The 23939-nt window shown below is 36.1% G+C and overlaps 1 protein-coding gene across 1 annotated transcript in view; it reads right to left on the bottom strand.

Annotated features, from left to right (window-relative positions):
• Positions 1-23939, bottom strand: part of HCN1 (hyperpolarization activated cyclic nucleotide gated potassium channel 1) — a 398356-nt gene that overhangs the window by 344922 nt on the left and 29495 nt on the right. The window contains exon 2 of the mRNA XM_046000839.1: positions 2984-3407. Coding sequence (XP_045856795.1) covers positions 2984-3407 — 424 coding nt within the window. The remainder of the gene's footprint in view (positions 1-2983; positions 3408-23939) is intronic.

The following is a 23939-nucleotide window of genomic DNA, read 5'->3' as shown; positions in this document are numbered from 1 at the left end:
GAGCTCTGTTTTTTGCATCTGAAAGCCAGTGATCTTATAAAATTGCCTTGTGAAAATAACTTCTCTCCTGATCCCTTAATACCACTTGTTCCATAAATTAGTTGGCCTAATCACCTCTTTCCTTCTACATTAGCCACTACATTCAACTTTAGTAATGACAGTAACATAAGGACTAAATTTTAAAGTTTCTGTATTTCATTCACAATATTTCTCTAATTTATTTGGCTTTGGCACTTCTTGTTGTTTTTCAGTTGAACTAATTCAGACCGAAAAAAAAAAAAAAAAGTATCATTGAAGATGGAAGCAGTTTCCTATAGAAGGCAGCCACTTTCCTTGGGAATGATTCATTTAGAACAGTGGCAGCTTCCAGACTTCACACATTACTTCCCCAAATTTGCTGAATTTAGCATTAGCCAGCTTGGTACTAAAACACTCAGAACTCAAAGACATGTGGGTGAACTCACATCTTCCTCTGCGGTCTTATTCCAAATGTTCACAGAGCAAAGTCTTCTGGCTTATTTGTTGTATTTTCTACAAGTAAACACATCCTGGTGGGCATTTGTAAAACTCAGGTAGGGATTTGACAGTTTGGAACCATTCAAGTTCCTCTGTGCTTTCTGTGTGAATTATACAGGTGATGAAATAATGAATTTGTATTAAATTCTGGATTAATTATTACGTTTCTTCCCTGTTTATCAATATTACTAGCAGACATTAAATATCCATGATATATGCGATTTTACACAGGGATATCATATAAACAAGAAAACATTCTTCACTTAAATGAGCTCGTGGTTCATTTATCATCAAGGTCATTTATTTATAAGCAAGATCTTGCCAACTCACGACTCTAGCTTCAGTGGGTTTGGTTACCAAATTTCTGTGAGTGCATATTAAATTGCATTTTATAGTAATGATGGCAGTGAGCCGATGATCCTGAATTATATCATGGCATCTTTGAAAAACCATCATGTTACACGGATCTAGGTGACTGTAACTGCTGCCAGGAACCAGAGGGCAACAGTGTAAGGAGTGTCCTCTTCTATGACCGCATGGCCTGCCACTTTATCTAATAGGATACCATCTGTTCATCCTGCTGCCATTCTCTAGGGTAATTGGGTTAAAACTACAAGCCACTGAAAAATAGTCACATTGCCCCCTACATTTTTAATTGCCTGGCTATTTATATCAATAACTTTTCTTTTTACAGACTATCTAAAAAAAAAATTGTGACCATGTTTTAAGAGGTTAATGTTCAACTCTTACATTGCATAGACACAATCTTTGTTAAGAAAAGCTTCCTATAATTTCTAAATATGGTGGAATATATAGAATATTAAGAGTGTATTAAGAGCGGTGGAATGTATGTTATAGTGAGAAGCTATATAGTTCTGTCATTAGGAGCATTTGGTCTGAAGTCAGATCGCCAAGGTTAGAATCCCAGCTCCAGTTTTTACTAACTCTGTAAATCTGGGCAAGCTACCAGAATTATTAGGAAAATGAATGAATCATGTAAGGAATAGAATATACTATTTGGCACATAATAAGCCCTCAATAAATATTAACTATTATTATCAATAATCACCTTGGCTTGATATCAATCTCAAAGCAGTATAATAAAGCTTAAGAACCAAACATTTATTATGTTTTAGGCGCAATGTGCTATATAGAGACATATTACAAAATGAATCCAACCTCTCAAATGTGCTTCATTCGATTTTGAAAATAATCCATATCCATATTTTAAGAATGATCCATTTTTATGCCTTTCAGCAGTATCTTACGTGGTGTTTTATTATTGCATGTCATTTCCTGAAATCCTGTGAACTAAAATGTCATTGACAAGCACACACAAAACACTGCTAGAGTCTCACAGAAAGCAGAGCTAATGTTCACAGAAGTTCCATTTTAGGACTTGTTTAAACCTAAATTCCAAAACATAATTCTTCCTAAAAATGTTAAAAACCATTTCTGCAGTGGGTAAAGCAATAATTAATCTATTGCCAGTATATTGTTTTCATTAGTCCAGGTCTGACACTATACGCCTCTTTGATCCTCATTTTTATGCAACAACAAAATTCAGGTTATAATTAACTTTAAAAAGTAGGCTTAGAAGGAAAATAAAGTCAAAAAGGTTATGAAGCAGTCTCTGGAATTAGAGACATAAACTCCTTTGCTCAGTGATGGTACATTTAACTCAGATCTTTCGAAACTCCAGTTGGCTGAGCCGTTTCAGGTCCTACCAACACTGTAAGAACAACAGATGCCCTCTTCAGCAAAATATTGGCCAGATTCATTATATTTATTCATTGCACTATTTGTGTTTTCTATGTAATAATTTCTCTCCTGAGTATGCTATTTTTCAGTGTTTTGAAATGAATTAATAGGGAGAAATTACAAGAAATAATTATAGGCAAAGCATAACACTGGGCAAAATAATTATGCTAAAATCAGTCTTCACATATACAACTAGAAATACTTTTTAAAAGTCTGTTTTCTTCAAATGCAAATTCTCTGAAATTTTAATATTAGAGGAAACATAAACCAGATTATCTCATAGAACTAGTGATACAAACTAGATTAGCAATCAGAGCCTACACATTTTGTCAAAGATGGTACTTGGTACCATCTTGGTACTTGGTATATTCATATTAAATCAAAAGAAACTTCCCATGGTAGAAGAGGGATTGCATTGGTTAGGATAAACATTTGTTGATTAAAGGGATTTGATTTTGAAAAGAAACTTAATTGACATAAAAGAATCATTTTACGATGACTATTTTTTCAGTTGATTCAAATCCAGTATGACCGTGTCTTCGAAGATACAAATATATATATCACTTATGCACCAAAAGGAATAAATAGAATTTTTCTTCTTGAATTTCATAAAACTCATTAAAGATAGTATAGGTGTTCATCTTAAAAGTTATAGTTAACAATCTCATGCTATAGTGGCTTTAAAAAAGTAAAATATATGTCTTACCTCTTCCCACTGATGTATGTATCTAATTAATCTTGAAAGTCGTAATAAACGCAAGAGACTGAGAATTTTTGTAAACCTCACAATGCGAAGTGCCCTGGCTGTCTTGTAAACTTCTGAATCCATTCCTTTTTCTACAATGAGGAAGATATAATCCACTGGGATTGATGAGATGAAGTCAACCACAAACCAGCTTTTTAAATAATTCATCTTGATCACTTTAGGGTCCAGGATGATTTCAGAACTGTCTTCGTTGACAGTACCAGTCCTAAAATTCATGATCAGGTCCAAAAGGAAAACTGTATCTGAAGCCACATTGAAAATAATCCATGGTGTTGTTGTTTGTTCTGTAAAGAATGTGATTCCAACTGGTATGATGACCAGGTTTCCAACCATCATTATAAGCATTATTAAATCCCAATAAAACCTACAACAAATAAAAAAATCAGATTTAAGACACAGACAATAATAATTTTCCCCCATCATAAAAAAAAATTACTGACTTATGGTTAAATAAATGAGTAAAATAACAAAGTGTTTGTTTTATAACGAAGCTAACTCCTTCAATGGTTATAAATTTAAATCTAAATAAAATTAATATATTTCTAAAGCAAATCTTTGTGTTTAAAGAATTTTAAAAATTATTTGATATAAAGTGTTACTGAAATAAGTTCAAGAACACACATCCCCATTTATCCAGTTAAAAAAAAAAGCAAAGACAACCTCCTCCATGTTAACATGTAATATAGACTGAAATAAAGGAGACGTATCAGACCAGATTTACAAAAAAAAAAAAAAAAAAAAAAAAATTTGTGAAGATTCTTTAAAGATGCTTTGAAGTACTTTATATGTCAAATTACCCACCAATCATCGATTAAAATAAAGATTAAAATACTAAAAATATTAGTACACTAAAAATATTGGTACTATAAATTATCTCTAAGAGTACAGATTGGGCCAATCATAAATTGCAGGCTAGCCCATGGCTTCATAGCACTCCAAATATTTATGCTTTCTTCTTTTTTAGTTTGAAGTGAGAAAACTAATTTTGTTCTGAGGCTAAAAATAACTGAACAGACCACTCTAAATTTTAAACTAGAATCTATCCAAAGCTTTTTTATCACTGTTTCATTGAACAGCTATTTTAAATACAGTCCCAGTGTTTTCCCAAATAATTCTTTTTTTTAAAGATTTTATTTATTTTTTGACAGAGAGACAGCAAGAAAGGGAACACAAGCAGGGGGAGTGGGAGAGAGAGAAGCAGACTTCCTGCTGAGCAGGGAGCCCAACGCTGGGCTCCATCCAATGACCTGAGCTGAAAGCAGATGCTTAATGGACTAAGGCAACCAATGCCCCAATGATGGAAATTTCTATGACAGAAATTTCTGTTAACCAAGGTCTCTTTATTTAACATGACTTCCTCTACTTAGACCAATTGGGGTACAATTTGCATAATACTTTCAAAATTACTATAATCCCTGGTTATGAATGACTTGGGATAAAACTAGTTGCATAAGAAAGAACTATAATAGGCATTCTCTCTCCTTATCTCCGCCCCCCCCAGGATTATGTAAAAAGCAAATGTTTCTCATTTTGAAGATTTCACCAGTCTTTGTGTCAAAACGTACCTACACAGTTATGCACACATATACAAATACCCATGTCAATCATACATCATGCACTGTCAATTTCAATGACATATTTTCTCTTTTATTCCCCTCCTCTTTTAATGGAAATACACAATGTGCCATTTAATACACCAAGGACAGAGGAGGGATGTAGAGGAGATGCAATATTGTAATAGCTATTTCACAGAAAGTGACAGCATTAAATTATAAAAATGGAACCATGTGTGCCCTGAGGATTTTCACTTTTCTGGACACTCTTATCAGTCTCTTCTGTGAGCTCATCTCTCTGCCCTCCACTTGAAGGATGCTGTTACCCTGGGTGTCACACATAGTCCTTTTTACTTCTATTCTACACATTCTCTTTGAGCAGTATCATACACTCATCCACATCTTTATGATTAATTCATAACCGATGACTCCAAAAGCTCCACCTCTGGTCCATTCCTGCCTTCTAAGCATCCTAACCTCTTAATTAGCAGCCTATTGAATGTAGCCCCAAGCAAATCTCACACTCACGTCACAGCAGGCATATGCTCAAACTCATCATCTCCCTTCTCGTATAGATTTCTCACATATTCCCTATGCCAGGGAATGGAACAACTCTATACTTTATTTGCAAGCCAGAAACCCTGGAGCAATCCTAGAAAACTCCTGGCCTTAAATCTACTCAATCTCACATTCGGATCAGTCACCAAGACTGTTTGGTTCTAACACCTACATGTGAGTTGTATTCATCCATTTGCCCTTTACAATTCCCACTGCAACTATCTTCAACTAGAAATTCTTACCAGTTGTTTAATTTGGAGACAAGTTATTTAAATTCTCCAACCCTAAATTTTTTCGTCTGTAAAATGAAGATTATTACGGAACCAAATGTGTAAAGTTTTACAGATTAAATGAAATAATATATGCAAATCATATATCCTAGCATATAACAAATCATGGCACACAACGCTGGTGGCCTACTTAGTATTCATTTACCTTCCCATACCAAAAGAAAAACAATTGTGCAGTGATAGCCAGAAGCCCATTGAAAAAATACTCACTTTTACAGATATCCTTACATTTCTCTCATTAAGACAGAAGATATTTTTAAAGAAAAAAAATATCCTATCCCTCTTGCTCAAAAGAAATGAAGAGGATAACTGGCATTTATTCATTCTTGGAGCAATAATTTTTATCACGCCATACCTTTTTTATTAGTGGTACTTAATATGGTCTGAAGCCATCAGAAATCTCATTATCAATATAAAGATCCATTAAATCTTATAATTTCCTTTTAAAGTATCGCTGACTCTCTTTTACAGACATAAACACATATCTTGTTATAGACTTTGCATAATATAACACTTTCTTCAGTTAACATGGATTCATTCCTTATCTAGCCAAGGAAAATACAGTTGTCACCCACTCTCAAAGTATGATATAACTTCTGTTTTTTAAGCAAAGAATATGTTCCTGAAAATTGACCTCATGAGACTCTCTTGCCTACCTGCCCACAAGTTTCTTTTCTTGACTCTTTGCTCTGAAAATGTCTCTCGAATACTGAAGCTCACTCTTTCTTAATTTTTAATATCTAAGTCTTATACATGTTAATATGGAATAGTCTTTCCTATTCATTCCTCTTTCTATTCCCAGTTATCTAGTTTGGGCAGAACTAGTTCTTGCTTAGAATAGCTCAAGTCTCCTGTCTATGGAATCTGACCAATTTTTACCCATCAGTCCCAGAGTGTTATGTTATCTAACACATAAGTTGCCAGGTCAACAAACGTCTATGACTCTCTTAATTAAGTAAAAATAACTCAGCCTGATTTTCAAGGCACTTTATAATATAGCCTTCTCCTCCCTTCTCAGCCTCTTCTTAACCACTGTATGTAAGAACATCGTATCTTAAGCAAGAGAGAACTTACTCTTACCTTGCCGTCATGCTCACCTAGGTAATTGTAGAGCAAATATAGTTTCTTCCAGTCTATTTATTCATTTTCCTATTAGTCCTTTACCTACCCTTCAAGCCTTGTTCTAATACTGAGTTTCTTAGTTTGTTTTTTTTAGCCACCCCCAGAGCAATATATACTTTCAGCATGCTTCTTATTTTATTTTTCCTTTTGTTACTAATTATCTATTTTTGATTCCTCCATCATTCCTGGATTTAAATTCCTTTTATAAAATTTTTATTAAACTTTTAATTTCAATTCCAGTATCGTTAACATACAATGTTATATTAGTTTCAGGTGTACAATATAGTGATTCAATAATTCTATACAGTACTCATGGATATAAGTTCTTTGAATTTCAAAACTGTACTTTCATATTATGTTTAGCTTCTACAGTAATGTAGACAATATAGGATAACTATATATATAGGATATATATATATATAATATAGGATAGACACAATAGGATAACAAATGTTAAGAAGATGTATTAATTAAATTTTTAATGGAAACAAATACTCCAGTGGGTATATTTAAAGAAATCCTGTTTAATAAGATGATGAGTTATTAATGCAGTAAATAATTTCTTAACTTACCCTTTATATAACTCTGGATTTTTCTTATTGAGGGTTTTTATAACATAGAAGACAATGTAACATATTAAAAAGGAAACACAGAGATTAGGAATATGTTCTGAGGTTAAAGAGCCAGAAAACGAAACAGTTTTGGATTTGACACTTGGTTTCATATATTATAAAATCCATCTTCTTCTATTCATTCTGCTTTAGAGAGAGAATATTTGTATAGGACCTTGGTTGGACTTTAAAGGCAGACTAGTGTTCAAATCTCAGTTTCACTAGCTGTATGGGTTTGGGCAAGGTATTTAACTGCCATGAACTTCAATTTTCTTCTACTACTCTGAGTTTCTCTACAGGAAAACTGCAGGCAATTATGTATGCAAAGAGTAGTATACAGAACCTGTTATACAGAAAGTTTTTCTGAAAAACCAGGAAAGCAAGGACACCTGGGTGGCTCAGTCAGTTAAGCTGCTGCCTTTGGTTCAGGTCATGATCCCAGGGTCGTGGGATCAAGTCCTGCATTGGGCTCTTTGCTCAGCAGGGAGCCTGTTTCTCACTCTGCCTGCCTGCACTCACTCTCTCTCTCTCTCACAAATAAATAAATAAATAAAATCTTAACAACAACCAAAAACAGGAAAGCAGACAGGGCACTCACTAAGAAGCAAGTCTTGACAATTACAGTAATTATCTAAGCATTATTGCCTTATACTGAAAGTGGATGAAATAGACAAAATAAAATAGCATTTAAATTATAATTAATGTATCACTAATAACTATACTTTACTAATAAAATAATTACTTTTCTTGACAAATTTTTTTTAAATGTTAAGAATCCATTCCCCCCCATGAGTTTTTAGAAGAGAAAAAAGAGCATTGTAAAGATTGGTCCATGATATTAAACTCTGAGGAACTGAAAATTCAATCTTGCTTCATTCTTTCTTTCTACCCACTTGCATACCTCTAAGGCTTGTGGAAAACAAGACAGCCCCCACTGACCTAACAGGAGTTCCCATGATCCTTCAGGTTTCCTACCTCCCTATAGTAGCCACACTAGTTGAAATAATCTGATGCCAAATATTTCTAACTTAGAGCCTTAAATTTTAAAACTACCATGTTTCGCTACTGGAGGTGCTTGCTGTTAAATCTGTCTGTCTAAATAGTGAATGAAAGATTCTCTTCTTCCCCTTTACGATGAAATATTTTTGTTAAGTGGAATGGAAGAAAGAAGTTTTGGTTAAATCTTTGAAATGATGTCGGATTTACATATGGCCACTATTTTACCTACGGTTGAAGTCAAATTCTGCGACAAACCTGTCGGTCCTATTATTCACTTAAGACTTGCTGCTAAAAATTATATTTTTAGATATGAACCCTAAGTTGGGCATGTTTGTAAACAAAATTACTTATCAATCTATATAAATAAATAAACAAATGTCCAGTGGATTTACTTTTTATTAAACACACAGTCCTGGGCGCCTGGGTGGCTCAGTGGGTTAAGCCGCTGCCTTCGGCTCAGGTCATGATCTCAGGGTCCTGGGATCGAGTCCCGCATCGGGCTCTCTGCTCAGCAGGGAGCCTGCTTCCCTCTCTCTCTCTGCCTGCCTCTCTGCCAACTTGTGATCTCTCTCTGCCAAATAAATAAATAAAATCTTTAAAAAAAAAAAAAAAAAAAAAAAAAAAAAAAAAATAAACACACAGTCCTTGCAATTATTTTTCAAATTTTATGTAAGCTGATTTAATTTTCAAAAGTCCAAGAGCTTGACTATTAGATACACATCTTTTCTTCTAATTGAGTATAGCTGACACAGAACATTACATTAGTTTTAGGCATACAACACAGTGATTTGACAAGTCTATCTGTTCTGCAGATAGTCTATCTGTTCACCACTAGCACAGCTACCAAGTGACATCATCCAATGCTAGCACAATACCACTGACTACACTCCCTAAGCTGTAGCTTTTATCCCTGTGACTCACTCATCCCATAACTAGAAGCCTATAACTCCCACTGCCCTTCACCCATTCTTGGGCATGTATTTGTTGAAAAACGAAGTGTCTTCTCGTAAATGCTACGCCCTCGTCATAGTACGTCAGTGTCAATTCACGGCATCAAATCTCAAGCAGCCAATAACTGAACTCTGCTCGGAGGGCTTCTCAGACATCCTTCGTGACTTACAAATCTCACTATCTACAGACTACTCAGCTTGAGGCTGGTGTTTTATAGGACTTATGGATGCCTTTTCTAAGCTTTGCAAAGAAGTCTTCTTGATCAGGTCTGTTACCTGTCCTAATGTCTTAATGTCCTGCAAGGCCGTATTTATTGTCTATGGGCCATGTGGAGTGAAGGTATCAGAAAACACAGACAATTCAAATATGGGCAATTTGAAGTGAAAATACACTAGTTTTCTTACTATAGTAAAACCTTGCTAAGATCCTAACTGTAGGAACTTTAGCCTAAGTTATAGACAAAACTAAGTTAAACCATATTTGAAGACATTTAGAGGCTTTTAAGTAAACATAGCAATTTACCCAATGAAAACATGAGATGGGTAGACGTTATATTACATTTTAACTAATCTTATTGATTAAAATGAGCTAATGGGATGCAAATTTAATTCCTACAAAGGTATTAAGATCTATACCACTTCAGGCAAAAGCAAGCACGTTTTTCTGCCTCCCTGTTCTTCTGCAATTGTACTTCATTGTGTGTTCATCTTCTCAGGGCCAACATCAGTGGCCTACATTGGTTCATTTACTCTCGTTTATAGCATTTTACAACTTTGACTATTCACTCTCCCTACTTGAAAATCTCTCAAACCTTTGGCTTCTATGATTCTCCATTTTCATAGTGCCTCACTCATATTTATATATTAACAGAAATTTATTTTCCTCCGCCTTTACCTGACTCCTCTTCTTCCTCCATTACAGTAGACATTTCTACGTGATCATCTTACTCAGCTTCTCAGCCCTCCATTACTGTCTCCTCCAGTCACATCAACTCCCAAATGCTAATAATATATGAACATAATATGTCAACATAACTAAAATTTTAAAGTCATTCTCAAATCTATCACTAGCCTTAACCTCTGTGACAGAGTTATGCATTTCTCACTATATTCACTCGTTAGTCCCAATAGAAGAGTCATCTCAACAGGGTTAAATCCAAACCAATTAACCTTATGGCCCCAAAATAATTCTCCTGATATTTTTATTTCTATTTATTATAACATAGTATAGCATAGCAGCTGCTGCTGCTGTTGCTGCTGCTTCTTCCTCTTCTGTTTTTCATTGTTTCTTTCTTTCAACCAACCACTAGGCATAAAACTTAAAAAGTATCCTTGACTATTCCATCAGCCCCGTTCTGACATTTGATCATTTGCCCAGCCTTACATTCCTTCTAATACAATATCTTTCATATTCAATTTTTCATTTTGTTCCATTGCCAACATTCTTTATGAAGTTTTTATTATATCATTATTCTGCTTACTAATTTTCCTGTTTCTACCTGCCCTAGTAAATTACTTTCTATTTATATCCACACTTTCCTACTGCTTGCAAAATGAGATGTAATCATTCAACATCCTCTAGTGTGTCCCAATTCTATATCTTGAAGCTTATCTTTTTTTGTACATACATGGTCCTCAGCTAATTTTAAAAATACTGTTTTCCAGACTCGTTGTGTTTTCTACTGCCAAAAAAATGCCTGGGATTTCCTTCTCCCAAAACCCAAAATCAACTTCTATATTTCCCTCTGTGACCGCAATGGTCAACTTAAATGCCAGTATTCTCTTTTATTCGGTCCAGAGCCCAGCTGGGGTTCATCTCCCTGACTCTAACTTTTAACTTAATTTCTCCATGCAAGATTTTCAGCATTTGAGAGCACCTCCTATTGAACAGTATTTTACCAAAATATGGTGTCAATAATAATTTGATATACCATTTAATAAGTGTCTGAAAATACTGCTCTTGCACTTATTTCTAGCAAAAGTATATGCCAATCTACTCTATACTTAAATTGCCTAGCAAACAGTATATACTTCTGATTTCCCAGTGTCAAATCCAAATTAATCACATTTATGTTAAGGAGAAATTATTACACATTATAAGATTTTTAAAATTAAAGTAAATGACCATTTGTTCCTTTAGACGTTTTAGAAATTAAATTGGTATAAGCCTTTTGTATTTATCTGTGAGTGGTAGAGTTATGATGCATATTTATTTTATTTTTTAATTTTTTATCTTTTATGATGCATATTTTTTAACTACTCTAATTTTCTAGTTTTAGACAACAGGAAGAAAGATGTCATTCAGGGTATTTTCATTATGTCATTCAAATTTACTTTGCAGAAGGCCACCACTTTCATTCTACTGAATCAAAACAGCTGTTTACTCCTAATTGTCACTCATGAAATATCATATCTATAAATCTATACAGTTTTAATCAAAAGGTAAAGAATGTGAAAAAACTCCCTGAAGATTAAGTAGTTCTATGCTGCAGTTTTCTATCTTTATGGTGACATAGAGATTTTCCATAAAACAAAAATTCTTATTTTTAAAAGGTGAGTATAAAATCTATAAGACAGCTCCTACTGCTTCACTTTAAAAAGTCCAATCTATGATAGCTGTCTTTCTCCAATTAACTTATTTCACTAAGCATGATACGCTCTAGATATGAGGACATGGAGAAGCAACATGGGGGGTTAGGGGGATAGGAGAAGAATAAATGAAACAAGATGGGATTGGGAGGGAGACAAACCATAAATGACTCTTAATCTCACAAAACAAACTGGGGTTTGCTGGGGGGAGGTGGGACTGGGAGAGGGGGAGGGGGCTATGGACATTGGGGAGGGGAGGCGAACCATAAGAGACTATGAACTCTGAAAAACAACCTGAGGGTTTTGAAGGGACGGGGGTGGGAGGTTGGGGGAACAGGTGGTGGGTAATAGGGAGGGCACGTTTTGCATGGAGCACTGGGTGTTGTGCAAAAACAATGAATACTGTTACGCTGAAAAAAATAAATAAAATGAGAAAAAAAAAAGTCCAATCTAATACTTTGCCTTTACTTCCTAGTATTTTTATTTGATTTACCATAAAGTGATTTTTTAAAATTTTTATTCTCCACTATGACCCTCAGCACTTCATTCCTTTAAGGAAAGTAAGAATATTGTCCATGGTCATGTTAACCAAAATGTATTCTAGTGCCATTCATTCTATTGCAGGGTTCATTAAATTGACATCCATCATTTTGACTATTTTATTCTTATTTTATTTTAACTATTTTATTTTATTTTAACTATTTCCAAAGACAGACTAAAAGAAACTCCATATTAGCATCTTACCAATAGATAATCCTAGGACACAGATATTGACACAGACACTTTTATTTTGAAGCTCAATTAAATGAGATCATAAGAGACTCTTATGCACAGAGAACAAACAGGGTTGATGGAGGGAGGGGAGCGGGGGGATGGACTAGATGGGTGGTGAGGAGTTTTAAGGAGGGCAGGTGCTGTGATGAGTATGGGGTATTATTTTTTTTTTAAAGATTTTATTTATTTATTTGTCAGAGAGAGAGAGAGAGAGAGCGCGTGAGAGAGCAAGTACAGACAGACAGAGTGGCAGGCAGAGGCAGAGGGAGAAGCAGACTCCCCGCCAAGCAAGGAAACCGATGCCCGGATCAGGACCCGAGCCGAAGGCAGCTGCTTAACCAACTGAGCCACCCAAGCGTCCCGAGTATGGGGTATTATTATACGTAAGAGAAGAATCACTGAATTCTACTCCTGAAACCAATACTGCACTATATGTTACCTAATTAGAATTGAAGTAAAAAACTGTAGAGAAAAAAGGAAAAAAAAGAATAAATAAAATAAATACAAATTAATTGCAAAAAAAAAAAATGACTATCAGCTTCTAAGGGCTTTCCATTTGCTGATATACTTTCATCCCTCCACTGTGCAATTTTAAAAAGGAGATGAGTGAGTGAATTGTTCCCTGTCTAAATACATACCTAACTTAAGGTTAATTCAAGCTGGAGGTTTTAATTTCAGAATAATTTTTCCTTCGTTACTACCACAATCTTCCCACCACACTGCTTATGTTTTCTAATTGTCCAGTTTATCTTTCTTGTCACTGATAAATAGGTCACTTCCTAATGTTTCTTGTTACTCTGCAAATCCCAGCAAACCCTTATCCTCTTTGTTCACCCGTAAGCTGCCAAAGCCACACAGATCTTTTGCATTATTGCTTCAGCTTGAGGGTATGATGGAAGGTTCAAAATCAGTATCAAAGCACATTACTGCCGTGCCCAAGTATGCAAAATATTTACATTTTATGGAAGTTTTTGCGTGTGTTCAAGATCCTGATTTCTGCATATAATATTTACCTCGTTGAGTATTAAAAAGGAAAGCAGCATCAGGGCAATAAAGTATAAGTAACATTTACAATAGGTGTTTTGCAAACATTGTCTCATTTGATACTTAAAACAATCAAAGGGGTTGGCAGCATTATCTAAATTTAAGAGGAAACTGAAACCCATCCAACTAAGGGACGTTCTAAATTTTGCAGGGAAGAAATGAGTACAACTGCTTTTGAACCCATGACCAATTTTTATGCTTATTCCTTATACCATATTCAAGCCTTAAATAAATGAATCAAGTATTTAAGAGCAATATTAAAACAAAACTTTCCCACACTTAGTAGCACAGTAAGGCAGCATAGCTACACTCGGCACCCGCCCTTACCAGTTGCCTACCCGAAATGAAAACAAAATTATTTTAACAAGGGAAGTTCCAAGCTCTTAAGGGGAGTAGCTACGGGGCTACAGGTATGGCTCAGTGGCTGGTCTTTGGTTTCTTTGCCTTTCTCCGCCTTTCTCCCTAGATGCCATTGAGAGTTTACCTACCTTCCCAGAGAATAAACATGATAGTTCATCTACCTCTATTCCCCCCATAGCCAAATATTTCCTCCAGGCAGTGAGAGAGGACCCTGATGAGGACATGTTCCTGAAAGCAGCCAGATAAATATGGCCTGCTGGGCCCCCAGCAAGAAGCAGCAAGGAAAGGAGCAGAGGCCAGGCAAAGGCACTGACTCTAGGCCTCCAAGGACTGGCCCCAGTGGGGCCAGGGCAAGCTGGGATGCAGAGGAGCTGCCTGGGACCACAGGTGAGGCCAAGCACAGCCACCTAAGAAAGTGGTCTGAGGCCAAGCCAAGCACCAGATGGAATGCCCCAAATTGGGGCTCACAAGACTCTGCCTTGAGCTTCCACTGGAACTCCAGGTGCATCCCTGGATTTCCTTTCAAAAAGAGGCCATTTCTCCAACCTCCCAGTGTGGTAAATGACTGATTTTCCATACAATAAATAGATAGATAGATAGATAGATAAAGGAGTTATGAAATTGCCTATTTCAAAGGTGATTGCTGAATTCTTTCTGCCTTGGCCTAGAAAGATCTCACTAGTCTATAAAAGAAAGTCAATCCAGATGCTCTAAAGGCAAAAAGCATTTGGAAAGCAAAAGTCAAATTTAGTACCAAATATTTTCTTCAGATGGTTATAGTATAATAATTCCAACAAATATGCATTGGCTATCTTCTACATACTCGGTATTGTCCCAAGCACTCTGAGAAATGCAAACATAAATTATATACAAATTCTGACCTCCAGAACTTCTAACTTAATAGGAAAATGAAAACTTGTACTTAAGATAGGAGAAAGTTTAAGACATGTTCGTAAATAATATATTGCACATACTCCGGGTTTTCAAAAGAGGAAAAAACTGGTCAACCATTTTTAAAAGTACTATTGTTAAAGAAGTTCAAACACAGCATTTGCTGAGAAGGTCCTGAGGTTGTATTTTATTCACAGCACAATTTATCAACAAACACATGCTGCTTCCTAGGCTTGTCATGAAGCATACAAAGAGAATTAGACACAGCCTAGTCCTCAAGAAAAGAAGGTCTAGGAAAGATAAACAATAGTATTTTCTAAAATATTGTAAGTTCGGGGCGCCTGGGTGGCTCAGTGGGTTAAAGCCTCTGCCTTCAGCTCAGGTCCTGATCTCAGGGTCCTGGGATCAAGCTCCATGTTGGCTCTCTGCTCAGCAGGGAGCCTGCTTCCCTTCCTCTCTCTGCCTGCCTCTCTGCCTACTTGTGATCTCTATCTGTCAAACGAATAAATAAAATCTTTAAAAATAAAATAAAATAAAACAAAATATTGTAAGTTCTATGAGAGAGCAATCCTAGGGCATGCCAAGGAAAGAGATCGAGTTTTCCTTGAGGGAAAGACAGAAGAACTGGGCAAAATTTCAGAGTCAGTAATTGATACTTTATTTATACAACTACAGAAACGAGTTGGTGTGCACAATGTCATGTACATTTCCTGGGTACTAAAGCTGTGCCAGTGTCTGGGCTACCATTAGGAAGACTAAGAGAAACAGACACAAGGTACAGTTAAAGGGATTAAATACCATGAAAACTATCAGGTCTGGTGGTGTATTTACATTTTCAGTCAAAGCTTTAGCTCTTATGAGATCAAACAAATCCAAGGCTACATCAAGTACTTTCTCTTCATATATTTTGAAAAACCTTGTTTTCCCCCATTAAAATGAGGGATCATGATTTTAACAATTTTTGAAGTTGAAAATTATTCATGTCCATGGATTTTAGGTTCTACATGGATAACAGAAATACTACTTCCATTTAGTTTATGGGTTTTTCTCCCCCTAAAACAATACTAAAGATGCTACTTCATCCTTGAATTACGTTGAGGTTTTCACCCACTGGCAGCTGCATGTTACCTGAGGAGCAGAATGGGTGATGTGTCAAGGAAGAACGTGCTTCTCCCAGGAGCATAGGTTCCCAGGTCTGTAACAAGTATCAGGGGTGTGTGGGCAGAATAACATTTACTGTGGAATACTTAAGAATTGAAGACCAAGTTTCTTCAACTGTCTGGGTAATTCACACAAACACCTGGGTATATTTTAAGCGGAGAACTTTTCAGTCCCCTACAAATGAACTGAATGTATATTCCACTTCAGTCCCCATATATGGACGTTTCTAAATAGCTGTAACTAGAAATATGTTTGGCATCTCTTCTTTCATCCCTCCCCTCTTCATTCGATGACACTCATTAAATTTTTTTTTTAAATCTTTTTTTTTTTTAAGATTTTATTTATTTATTTGACAGAGAGAGAGATCACAAGTAGGCAGAGAGGCAGGCAGAGAGAGAGGAGGAAGCAGGCTCCCTGCGGAGCAGAGAGCCCGATGCGTGGCTCGATCCCAGGACCCTGAGATCATGACCTGAGTGGAAGGCAGCGGCTTAATCCACTGAGCCACCCAGGCGCCCCTTTTTTTTTTTTTTTTTTTTGCTTTAACAGACAGTATATCCACAACAGGATGTTGCTCCACAGATAACTGTATCAGTGGGAGTTATATGAGCTTTTTCATGCAGCCCCGTACCCTGTAGGAAATTTTAAAACTATAAATTTATTAAGTTCTGTGAGAGGTTTTTGTGATTTGTACATTTCAGTTCATTTTTAAAAGATGCGGCTTCTACCTTCAGGTTAAGTGACAGGTTGTGGTTTAGCTTCTTCAATAGCTAGAAAAAGCAAAATAACAAAAACAGAACATTTGGGAAGACATAAAATTTCCAAGTTTTCCTGGTACCAGAGAGATAACCTGGGCGGGGGGGGAGGACTCAAGAACTGATCTTATATATGTGTCAAAGACAGCAATTCTTGAAATAATTATTTCGCTGTGTTTTGAGATTACTAACTCAAAGGTCATTATTTTTTAAAAAAAACATACTGTGTTATATAATAACAAAAGATTACAAGAGAAGTATCAACCTATAAAATATGTTCATGAGAATTAAATCATGCCGAAAGTGTTGGCAATTTAAAATCGATGTGAACGTCTTAATTTACATTCCTACGCACTCTTTCTGACCTTTTCTCTGGCTAATCCTCAACCAGCTCATGGAGGTTTAGCCAGGCTAATCTAATTAGTTGTCCTTTGTGACGCCTTGTCTTAATTTCTGCACAATTGCTCCCTGGAAGTGCTTGGAATACACTTCATTCCTTTCTCCTCCTCTTTACCTTCTTCATCCTCTAGCACAACCCTAAAGTCTCTAAGCCACAGTCATTTCTCTTTTTCCTCTAAACCTTGGGGCACATGAACCTCAGGCTGTATTGACCCTAATTCAGGGGCAAGCAGGAGCATCTCAGAATATCTATTTGGGTGGTGGCAAATTGGCAATGTAGACAAGGGATTTAGGGTTTGAGTAAAACATTTTTCCTTAGCCAGCATACTGCTTTTGCTTAAAGTTGTAACTGTTGGTCAATAAAAAAATAACAACATATCCTAAAGACACTTAGTCACATTTCATATGAGATTGCAAAAAATATCTGGGCGGGCACAAGCTCTCACAAACCTTCTCCTGGTATGTACAGAAGGCAATGACGACACCTTATTGATGAATGAAGAAATAACGTCCACACTTGGCCTAGTGCCCTAGTCATACAGTTCCTAAGAACCTCGGCTTTTCCCTCATGCAGAACATACACACACACACACACACACACACACACACACACACACACACAAATGCTTTGTATTTTTATATGTATGTGGACAATTTTTCCAAGGCCCATTTCTCCAACTACAGTGGATGTACTGTAGTCAGGAATTACATGTATTCTACTTTTTGTTATATCCCCATTGTCTAATAGTGTCCACGACTACAGTGAACTCTCTAGATAACTGAATAAATGAATGCACGAACACTCAAGATTTTGAGAAACAAAGGCAGTGTCTTATAATTTCAGGACATGAGTATCTATCTCTTGAATATTTCTGTCTGTTTTGGGGATCTCAATATCACAAAAATATGGACAAGTGGGAAGGTGTCCCGCAAAGAATATGGGGGGAAGATGATTAAAGAAATAGAAAACCCAACTTCTGAGAAAAGATTTTTAAAAACTGAATACATAAAACTTAACTAGATTAAAACTCTGAAGAAATGTGAACAGATTCCATACATTCTTGTAAATAAATAAGGACTCAGTTATAGCCAGTATAGTTAGGGGGTGGAGGAAGAACCATGGAACCCATAGTGGCTAGTCTTGTAAACCCCAACAGCTTTTAAGAAACTAATCGCAGAGGGGAGTGATAAGAATGTTTAAAAGGATATTTTTCTAACACTGTGGTTCCCTGAGGTTACAGAGTGGTTGGTCTGAGATCTGGCCTACGATGTTCCCAGAAACCTATGCTGGTCCTGGTGGGTAGAGCTGCCATTCTCCTACTGTTTGCTAAACATCCAAGGGTTTATTGCAGGATTATTTATAATAGGCAAGGTATGGAAGCAAGTACCCATTGACCGATGAATGGATAAAGATGTGGTGTGTGTGTGTGCATGTATATGTATGTTTGGATATATTACGTGGTATATATGTGATATATATATAATAGAATACTGTGCAGCATAAAAAAGGATGAGATCTTATAATTTGTGACAATATGGATGGACCTAGGGGATATCAGGCTAAGTGAAATAAGTCAAACTGAGAAAGACAAATACCATATGATTTTATTCATATGTAGAATCTAAAAAGTGGTGGCATCACAACTCCAAACTTCAAGCTCTATTACAAAGCTGTCATCATCAAGATAATATGGTACTTTCACAAAAAACAGATACACAGATCAATGGAACAGAATACAGAGGCCAGAAACAGACCCTCAACTCTATGGTCAGCTAATCTTTGATAAAGCAGGAAAGAATGTCCAATGAAATAAAGAGCCTCTTCAACAAATGGGGCTGGGAAAATTGGAGAGCCACATGCTGAAGAACGAAACTGGACCATTTCCTTACACCGTACACAAAAATAGGCTCAAAATGGATGAAAGACCTAAATGTGAGACAGGAATCCATTAAAATCCTTAAGGAGAAAACAGGCAGCAACCTCTCTGATCTCAGCTGCAACTCCTTGCTAGACATGTCTCCAAAGGCAAGGGAAGCAAGAGCAAAAATGAACTACTGGGACTTCATCAAGATCAAAAGCTTTTGCAAAGCAAAGGAAACAGTCCACAAAACCAAAAGACAGCCGACAGAATGGGAGAAGATACTTGCAAATGTCTTATCAGATAAAGGGCTAGTACTTGAAACCTATAAAGAACTTATCAAACTCAATACCCAAAGAACAAATAATCCAGTCAAGAGATGGGCAGAAGACAAGAATAGACATTTCTCCAAAGAAGAAATGCCCAACACATACATGAAAAAAAGCTCAACATTACTCAGCATCAGGGAAATACAAATCAAAACCACAATGAGATACCACCCCACACCAGTCAGAATGGCTAAAATTAACAAGACAGGAAACGACAGATGTTGGCAAGGATGTGGAGAAAGGAGAACCCTCTTACACTGCTGGTGGGAATGCAAGCTGGTGCAGCCACTCTGGAAAACAGTATGGAACTTACTCAAAAAGTTGTAAATAGAGCTACCCTATGACCCAGCAATTGCACTACTGGGTATTTACCTCAAAGGTACAAATGTAGTGATCCAAAGAGGCACCTATACCCCAATGTTTATAGCAGCAATGTCCACAATAGCCAAACTATGGAAAGAGCACAGATGTCCATCGACAAATGAATATATATAGAAAATGTGGTATAGATACACAATGGAATACTACTTAGCCATCAAAAAATGAAATCTTGGGCGCCTGGGTGGCTCAGTGGGTTAAGCCTCTGCCTTCAGCTCAAGTCATGATCCCAGGGTCCTGGGATCCAGCCAACGTCGTCGGGCTCTCTGCTCAGCAGGGAGCCTGTTTCCCCCTCTCTCTCTGCCTGCTTCTCTGTGTACTTGTGATCTCTCTCTCTCTGTCAAATAAATAATAAAATCTTTTAAAAAAAATGAAATCTTGCCATTTGTAATGATGTGGCTGTAACTAGAGGGTATTGTGCTAGGCGAAATTAAGCCAATCAGAGAAAGTTATCATATGATCTCACTGATACGTGGAATTTAAGAAACAAAACAGAGAATCATAGGGGAAGAGAGGAAAAAATAAAACAAGATGAAATCAGAGAGGGAGACAAGACATAAGAGACTCTTAATCATAGGAAACAAACTGAGGGTTTGTTGGGGGGGGTGGGGAACTGGGTGACTGATATTAAGGAGGGCATGAGTACTGGGTATAATATAAGACTGATGAATCACTGACCTCTACCTCTGAAACCAATAATACATTATATATTAATTAACTGAATTTAAATAAAAGCAAAACAAAAATGACCAGCACTAAGACATTCTAATAAAATGAAGTTAAAAAAAAAAAGAATAAACATTCAAACAATAAGCAGAATCAGACCTATAAAAACAGAGAACTGATGGTTGCCAGAGGAAGGCAGGGGGCAGGAAGATGGGCAAAATGGGTAAACAGGAGTGGGAGATACAGGGTTTCAGGTTTGGAATGAACAGGTTGTTAGACCAAAAGGTACAACATAGGGAATACAGTCAATGATACTGTAATAGCACTGCAGATGACAGATGGCAGCTATACCATCTGTGGTGCTATACTATTTGGTGAATATAGTATAACGTATGGAGATGGTGAATCACTATGTCATACACCTGATACTACTGTAACATTGTGTGTCAACCATTTTTTAAAATTTTTTTTTAAATCCAAGGGAAAACTATTGGTTTCATAGACATTTGTCTTATGTTACTCCTCCTATGAGTAAAATACATATGTCAGATTTTAAAAGAAATAAAGTATTATTTTAGAATGACAAACCCCGTCGCATTGAAAGCTACTGGGTTTTCCAAAACATATCAAGAAAAATAAGGATTGAGACATTTTAAATATTAGTACAATGTCAAGCATACTGTAGGAAAAAAATTAGCAGAGATTGATGCCATTAACAAAGTCACATCAAATTAAATTATAAAACGTGTTAAAAGAAAATAAGGCTTAGGATCAATGTAAAATGCTCTGCAAGTTATCAACACAAACATTTATAGAATATTCTGAATTGATGAAATTCTAGGAACTAATACTGATCAGGTAAATCAGTATTATAGCTCTATTTTGTCAAACTACTATAACATTGTAAGAGTTTGTCAAATAATAGCTATTTCCCAATTGCTATAAAACAACTTGGTATTCATAAATTATTTTCATAGTAATCATTTTCATTGTACTTACTCAACAGTTCTGTGAAACATACAAAAATGTTTTATTAGCTCTATTTTTAAGATGAGAAACCTAAAACAAAATAGTATGTGCCTTAGCCAAAATCACTCAGCTAGATAGTGGCATGTAAGACTTGAAGCCAGGTTTTCTGGTAACTAACCCAGGGATCTTTCCAGTATCATGTTATACATTGTATTTATTTTGATTTGTATTAATCAGTATTTTTACATAAAAAAGCAATACTATTTATGCTAAAGCCATAGGATAATTTTCCTTATATGCATCAGAGTGTTTTTATAGAAAATAATTGGTATTAATTCTCAAAATAGATCATCACAAATGCAAAATTATGTATTTATCTCTGCCTCCCCTCTAAATATGTACTACTGAAAATGCATCCTAGATAACAGATCTATAATTTGGACAGGTGATATCTACTTACTTAGTTCCAAGCTTTATGGATATTAGCAGACAATCAAGCATTCTATTGAGTAGCAGGAGTCTTATTTAATAAGCATAATGTTGACTTTTTGCCTTCATACTTTTCAACTCCATTGCTCTTTACTTTAAAACAACTTTATAGAAAATAAGTCTGCTATTGTCTTGTAATATTTGTGTAATATTTGTGTTTATTCTTGACCAAAAGAATTTCTTGGTCTTAGGGGGCAAAAAAGAAACCTACTTAAAACTAAGCAGTGTGGGGGCGCCTGGGTGGCTCAGTGGGTTAAAGCCTCTGCCTTCGGCTCAGGTCATGATCCTAGGACCCTGGGATGGAGCCCTGCATAGGGCTCTCTGCTCAGCAGAGAGCCTGCTTCCCCCTCTCTCTTTTCTGCCTGCCTCTCTGCCTACTTGTGATCTCTGTCAAATAAATAAATAAATAAAATCTAAAAACAAAAAAACAAAACAAAACTAAGCTGTGTGACAGGGCAGAAAGAAGATTAGATTGGATGCACAGGTGCTTAACCTCAGGAATTTAGTATTACCTAGACCTTACAATCTTGAGAAAACTGCCTCTCTCTGGGTATCTGTCTTCTTCCTTGTAGAAACTGAACTGAGACAGGCTCCAACAATCTTCTCAAATCTAAGAGTTTTACATTATAGGAGATATGTGTATGTCAGAGCAAGAAACTGAGGGTACTGAAACAATTTTTAAGAAGTTTAATATGAAAAATAACTTGGGGAAGGCAGAAACGAAGGGAGTAAAAAATCCTTGTGAAGGAAAAATAATGTGGGACTGTCTGGATTCAAGAAGAAGGAAGCTGAGAGAGTCAAATGAAACTGTGACCTAAATCAGAAAAACTAGAAAATGATAGCATGGAAGCTTTGCAGTAGATGTGGGGAAGATTATAAATTCCATTTTAGATATAATGAGTTTATTATGTTTCATATTTGCATGATGGAAGACAGTTGGGACTATACTATTCTAGAATTCAGAAGGGATGCCAGGGCTAAGGAAACAACTTTAAGAGTTTTTGCATAGATTTGAAAATTGAAACTACTCATGGGAGAATATGAGTCCTCCAAGGGGGAAATGATATAGACAGAAAGGAGGAAAGAGCCAAAGTGATGGTCATGAGCCAAGTCCACTCTTAGGCAACGAAAATATGAACCAGGAAATGAGGCTGGATGGCAATCTCTGAGAGAAGGAGACGGTGACTTAGCATAGAGACTGTGAAGAAACATCTTTCTAAGAATAATGGAGTGACTAATCCAAGAAAGGTCTTTACATTTAGTTCATGTAGCTTTTTACATATCTTAATAATAAATTTCTCATTCATTTACTTGCATCATTGTGATAAGGAGATTTTTCTAAAATGAATACTGAATATTTCATAAGATTCAGTTTTAGGAATAAACACATATTTGTATTATCTGTCATTAAGCTAGATTCCAATAACCTGAGCCAAGGGAGGACAAGTCATCATGTATTATACTGATCAGTGTGAAATGCTAGGTTTGAATAATTCACTTAAACATAGTATTGGTAGTGCATATTTCTCACTTCAATCCAACAAAATTTTATTTCAATTTAAAAAATGTTGATCTTTTATACTTTGCAAGTCATCATGACAAGTAGAAGGTACAACATGATCAATACAGATCAATTAAGAACATAAACAAAGCACTCTAGAAATTCAGAAAAGAAGGAAACTCAGAGAGAGAACAGAGTTCAGGACACTTAGTTCAGGGGACTGGAGGAAACTGCAGTAAAGTGACACTTAGCTGATCCAGCAATTCTGACAGATGAAAATGAGGTAGGGCTAGAAAAAGCATTTCAGATGGGGGGCGGGTGGGGATGGATTAGGAGAGTCCCAAAGAAAGTAGATACAGAGACTGTAGCTTTAGCATATGACTTATTTCTGGCAGATAGCAGGTGCTCCAAATATATTTGTCTTATTGATGAATGATTAAATGAATGAAGCCTTGGAAAACCAAGTTAATTCAACTAGAATGTAAATTGTATCAAGATAAATAGAAGTAGTTTTAGTTATTGATGATGTTATTGCTCTCTCCTATCCTCAAGAGTTACAGAGAATCACTGGAAAACTTAGAGCTCAAATGGCAGAAGAATGACCTTAAAATTAATGGAATTATTAAAAAATTATGGATGGGGCACCTGGGTG

Source organism: Meles meles, chromosome 3 (genome assembly GCF_922984935.1).
Source record: "Meles meles chromosome 3, mMelMel3.1 paternal haplotype, whole genome shotgun sequence".
NCBI classification, from domain to species: domain Eukaryota; kingdom Metazoa; phylum Chordata; class Mammalia; order Carnivora; family Mustelidae; genus Meles; species Meles meles.
The sequence above is the reverse complement of the archived record's forward strand: the minus strand, read 5'-3'. Positions and strand labels throughout refer to the sequence as shown.